The 6,063-nt window shown below is 38.4% G+C and overlaps 1 protein-coding gene across 4 annotated transcripts in view; it reads right to left on the bottom strand.

Moving 5' to 3' along the window:
• Positions 1-500: 500 nt before the first annotated feature.
• Positions 501-6,063, bottom strand: part of LOC137876517 (actin-binding LIM protein 3-like) — a 41,442-nt gene continuing 35,879 nt past the window's right edge. For 3 of the 4 annotated variants that reach the window (XM_068716147.1, XM_068716148.1, XM_068716149.1), the window contains 4 exons: positions 5,093-5,122; positions 3,721-3,779; positions 3,314-3,380; positions 2,153-3,159 (listed from right to left, as the gene is read on the bottom strand). In XM_068716147.1, the coding sequence (XP_068572248.1) occupies positions 3,095-3,159; positions 3,314-3,380; positions 3,721-3,779; positions 5,093-5,122 (221 nt within the window). In that variant the 3' untranslated portion in view covers positions 2,153-3,094. Of the gene's footprint in view, positions 1,891-2,134; positions 3,160-3,313; positions 3,381-3,720; positions 3,780-5,092; positions 5,123-6,063 lie in introns of those variants that run through there. The other variant, XM_068716150.1, reaches the window with a different exon arrangement.

The raw sequence follows: 6,063 nt of genomic DNA, 5'->3' as shown, positions 1-6,063 counted from the left end.
GCACTTCCACTAACTACAACCGTAAAATAGAATTTACACATTAATGTACAAGTAATAACAAAATATATAATTTTTTTCAATGTTTGCCATTGTCAAGGGAGTTAGTGAATACTATTTCCTCCCCAAGCTTCTAAAAATTAAACTGGTGACAATTGGTAATGAGGTGTCACAATTAGACAGTGCTTTGTTTAGTGGAATCATAAAGGTAACAACTGGTCTATGTACTAATCTCTGCTGGTCTGTGATGAACGTGGGGTGAGGTAAAGTTGAAAGCTTTGAGAGGATTCATTAATTAGTAGTCATTGATTTCTCGCCAACTACCCCAAAATTACAATGAAGTCCAATATTTCTAGATATTCTTAGAAGAACCACTTGAATCCTTTAAAAAAAACACTGGCCCAATGATACCTAAACCCAAATAAAAAGCCTAAAACAAACCATCATCATGTACATTCAGCGGTCATGCAAAATAATAATAAAGGCAATAAATAATAAAATAGTGATGCTTGATTCATTTATTCAGAAGTTGTAGTTACAGACACAGGTTTGCAAATTATAAATAATACTTCAAAAAATAAATAAAAATAAGTTAGTACAAAACACATTTATTTATGTGCTTTACTGTATTGTTGAAGACCTATAGACACACATACACACATTTTAACGACACTCATTAACTCTTTATTAAACTCAGTTTGTCATAACTTCTTTTCTCTTTGCATCTTTCTTTGTTTATCTCTTCACACATTCCTTCCGTTGTTATTCCTGTTCTCAACCCTTCTTTCCTTCACCTCTTTCCTTTCCTTCCTTCACTTGAGCATTTTAGTTTTCTCTGTATTCAGAGGGTCTGGATATATGTCCGTGAAAAATTCTGCGCAGCTGCAAGTATAAATTGACAAAAACTAAATTATTCCTTTAAGTAAAAAAAGCGAAACAAAGATGTCTTATTTTAACGTGTGCAGTACTAAAACCTGATTTCTATGACAGTTAATTCACAATAAACCCTACAATCACTGAACTGTACAGTCTGCTCATGTCATAGAGAAGAACTCTAAACATTGATATGGCTTCAGACATCAAAACAAACACATGCCAGTATTAAAAAAAAAGACCTTTGGGTTTCAGTATATGCACATTATATACATATAAAAAACATTGTGTATGTCTTGTTCAATAACCCTAATGTTAGTGAGACTCACACCATTCTCGTCAGCTTATGAGTCACTGATCATAGTGTCTGTGTGAATAACACTGGATCCTTTTTGCCTCAAACAATATGTCAGACTGTCTTTTATTCTCTTTCCAAACTGTCTCCCTTATTTTCAGCGTGGATGCAAGTTTGGCGCAGCGTGGCAGACCCTCAGTATGGTAGGAAGTACTTCAGTTTACAGTCCCCCTGGTCATGTATCACACTTCCCACCCTGGTGTTTCTCTTAACACACTGCCATCTGCTGGTAAGAGAGTGAGAAGCAGAACAACGCCTCCCACTCTTAAACTTTGTTGCAGCTCCAGTGAGGCTCATCTGCTGCCTCTTAAAGTCTTAATGATCTGCTTCTAGTTCACCTTGCTCTCATTGCAGTATTATTACCATTTTGGCTAGTTGGTATCAGAAGGCCAATAGTTCTGCTTCCTGTCACTTCAGAGGAGGAGAGACTTTTATTTCAGCCAGTTCCTCTTCCCCTGTGACTAGGGGTCAACAGGCCTCTCTGATGGCTTTTCTTCAGAGCACACTGTTGGACCTGCATTGGGTTAGACGGTTCTGGTGGCTTTGTTTTGTCAAAAGAGTCGGACCTGTTTCTTCAGTTCGTTCTTCTTCCACTGAGCAAGATGATCAAAGGCCGACATGGGCATGCCGAAGACTCTGTGGAACTCCTCTGGTGAGAGGTGACGCTGGGAGGAGAGAGGAGACAGAGGAATTTAGAGAGAGAGAGTCAATGATAATCCCTTGAGTGTATAAACTTGCTTCAAATAGTTTCAAGTGAAATTTCAAGTAATCCCTATCCGTTTCAGAAATGTATCAAACATTCTTTGTTGTGGCTCGATGGATAGTAATGTCGGTCAGTCTGTGTTTGCATTATACTCTTGTCTGTTTATATAAGACAGTTATTGAAGTAGATTTTGTAAAAGAGTTTACCTCCAGTCTGGCTCTGTCCACATCACTCGGTAGACGCTGCTGCCCTCTGACTGACACTATTAGGGCTTCATATGGGTAAATCTAACACACAGGAAAAAATGTAACTTCTTGCACTAAAACGCACACAAACTACACAGTAAATGCATTCAGATGCTCGGTCAAGGGACTTTCACTAATGATGTAGTTCTAGATTGTTTACTTTTACAACATAAATCAAATGCACCACTAAAAAAATATGAGTAAACTTAATTTTTTTGTGGCATCTTTGGCCTTGCACAGTAACCATTCTGCTATGAAGGTGTTTCGGTCGACTGATTTTGTATTCATCTTTGTCATCAACCCTCTAGTGGCCAACGGCAGCACTAACAACAATGACGGATGCTAAAACTAATTAGAAAAATTGATTGAGTCTCTCTGTTTAGTTTAGTGTTATTATTCATGCAGATATAAGTATTCCACTGAGGAAGAGATTAAGAGAAATCTGTTTTTGTGCTGACATGGTTGTTGTTGTTTTTTTTCTTCTTCTTAATTAAGAGGAGACTTTGGGAAAATCATTGTTTATTTTTTTCAGAGTTTCTACCTTAAGGTTGAATGAGGTTGTAGGATTTCAAAAAGAGGATTTGAGATTTGCTAGTAACTCTTTCACACCAATGTGAAATGCACCTCATGGTGTTTAAACAAGTTTAAAGGCCTGTCTCTCTTTGAATGTTTGAATCTATTTTCTAGTTGTTTAAGAAAGAAAGTTGAACCCTTATTGAGTTTGACTTCAACAAGGAGTTTGAGCATTCCTCTCAACCCGTCACTCTTAAGGGAGAAATAGCTGCAGAATTTCACAAAAAAAATGTTAAGGAGTGCAACAAAAATGCAACAAAAATCCTTTCACTAAATTTCACTTAGTCAAGTTGGTGTGACTGAGTGAGATGAATTGAATATGGACCTTGAACAGAAAACACATCATCCTTATCTATTATTCATTGATCCAGACCTTTCACTTAGTAACAGTTTGCTAGGTCTTACCTTGTATTCTGAAAGAAAAGCAGAAGAGAAAATCTGTTGTCATTCATGTTAACTGTTGCATTTGTTGTCACCTCTTTCCATCACTGTATACACTCTGAATGCATGGGGGCGGGAGGTAAATAAGTAGAGAATAAGCAGATTTAAGCTGTACAATAGTCTTACCTCTGATCTGCCAGTTAACTGCATTACTGCTGTCATACTGGTAATAATCTTCACCAGCACTCCCAGGCTGCCAGGGCACAAGAACAGTTTAGCACACATGGAGCGAGAAGATGCATTTCATCCTTATAATGGAGGATCAAGCAAAGTAGAGAGAAATCATAAAATATTGTATAATAAGCCCCATCAGTGGGGTTTTCTGTCTAATAATTTCTCACACGAGTCATTTTATAATAACAATATCAAGTTGTTAGTTACTGTTTCATGAAGGACTTTGCTAAAGCTTACAGTTTAGTGAGTGGCCATACCTGTCTTACTCTCTCTATCACACACACACACACACACACACACACACACACACACACACACACACACACACACACACACAATAAGTTAGCATGATTGCTTACCCTGTTTAGTCCATTCCTGCGGTAGCCTGGCAACGAGGATGATTTGGCAATGTATGAGTCTGCAGGAACAAATACAAACACATAACCACAAACAAACATGGGAATTATGCAAAATGATACAAACACACTCCATTTATGAATAGGAGTGCAGTATTTCTTTTATAGTGACAGTTGCTGAAAGATTAGAAAAGGGTTTCTAACATATTTGTCATGCAATTTCTGCGAATATCACACTGGGGAAACGGTTTATCCTGTACAAGGATTTATTTGGTACAAGGAAGTGGAAACAAATAATACTGTAACTGCTTTGTAAACCTCAAGGCTCCCACTGCATAAAAGAAATGTGACTCTGATCACACACAGATTGATATTTCAGTCATTTCAATGTGCTGTTTCATCCTCTGGTTAAATACAACTTTATAAAATACAAATAAAAACTGCAGTACATCTACCTGCTGCTTCCCGTCAGAATTTTACATTTCAATATGAACACCGTTGCATCAAAATTAAATCCATATTTTTGTTGTCATTCCGCCATCCAAACATCTATTGGCTGGCCCTTATATGTGTTGTGCATGTCTTCAGCTGAAGCAGCAGAGGGCAGTGGAGTCACACTGATCCCCTCAAGTTACTCTTCAGTCTTTCTCACTTCTACTTTCACTTGCCTTATCTTCACTATGTGCCAGTCTTTTGCTCTTCTTTTCCCCGCCCTGCCTCTCTTTTGCTTCCCTGCTCTGCCCCTCTTCTCTCGGTCTCTCTCTCTCGCTCTCTCTTGTTCACTCTCTTGTTGAAGGGAATTAAATTACACAGTGATGTCAAAGAGCCAGGGCAAAACACTGCGATACAGTTGAATGCCGGCTGGTGTGTATAGCTAATGTACAGCATGACTACTATAATGGGTTTTCTCATCTACAACTCTCTCTTTCTCAACTGAGAATAAGGTCTCATAGATTAGTCATTGGGTGTGTCTAGGAAATATGGTTCTTTCATCAACCATGTGCCCTGATGCCAAATGGTGTGAAAACTAAAAGCCTAAGCATCTCATTCATCACTTGATCATTCATTATTTATAGCACAAGTGGTGGCCTATAATCTCTGCTGCCATTTAAATCATCGCTTTTATGGGTTTTGGAGCAATTTGAATTGGCACATTTATCAGTTATTCTATTCTAATGGCACGATAGTGGCCTTATATGACAGTGTGCATGCACAAGAATGGAATTTTATGATGTTGAAAAGGTTTGGGGGCCAAGTTGGGATGTTATTAGGTTAAAATCCATGCAACAGCAATAAAAAAAGAGTGTGTGTGTGTGTGTGTGTGTGTGTGTGTGTGTGTGTGTGGGGGGGGGGGGGGTCCTGATGAACCACTCACCGCTGTCTGCACTGTAGACGGACCTGGGAGCTGAGGACAGAGTGACAGCGGAAGGGAGAAAACACACAGGACAGTATATTAGTTTCATCACGATACGTCTTGGAAATACAAAATATCTTGTAAGCCTTGTGTCTTGAGCCCAAAAAATCTGTAGAATTAATTTGAAGGAAGTGAAGTTGTTTCCATGATGTGGGGCAAATGAGCAATCAGCTGGTGTTTCCTGACCACTGTAACTGCTCCTGAAGAAAACTTAGATAACCTATACTTACTGTATTTTCAGAAAACCATCATATTTATGTGTGCACATGGATAGTGTCTGTGTGGTTATGTAAACAAGCGCAGTGTGTGAGACTGCGTTAAGTGGAGCTCATAAACCTGTCAAATAGTAAAAGTATGAGGACAAACAGTAAACTGAAATGAGAGGGTTCATTTTCAGTGGAGGGGAAATAAAAAAGGCCAGCTGTTATGGGACATCTATAAAACATCAACTGTGTGAAGATATGCCCCTGACCGCATCAACATGCAGACAAATCACCATCACGACCTACACATCTTATAAAATATGAAGCAGCATGGGCACAGCCATGCAGCATCGGGCCATTCATGTTAAAAATGCATTTGTTTATGGCATCCACCCACTGAACTTCATAATTTGAATGGCCTGTGCTGCAGTTTGAGATTATTTTTTCTCAAACTGGGTGCTAGAATACGAAACATAAGATGGAAAGTAGAGCTTTCATTTCTTAAATTATTTTGTTATTTTCGTAATTTCTGAAGTAACAAGAATAAGAGGCGGTACTGAGATACGGTGGTGTTTTGAAGTCAATTCTAACTTTTGCATGCTAACTTGCTCACAATGACAATGCTAAAATGCCAATGTTTGGCAGATATAATGTTTACTGTGTTCACGATCTAGTTTAGCGTGTTAGCATGCTAATTAGCACTAAAACAAAGTAAAGGTATTTAAAAAG

Source organism: Cebidichthys violaceus, unplaced genomic scaffold, assembly GCF_023349555.1.
Source record: "Cebidichthys violaceus isolate CVI_PGR_0920_01 unplaced genomic scaffold, fCebVio1.0.p SCAF_20, whole genome shotgun sequence".
NCBI classification, from domain to species: Eukaryota; Metazoa; Chordata; class Actinopteri; order Perciformes; family Stichaeidae; genus Cebidichthys; species Cebidichthys violaceus.
This window is presented reverse-complemented; position numbering and strand designations above follow the sequence as displayed.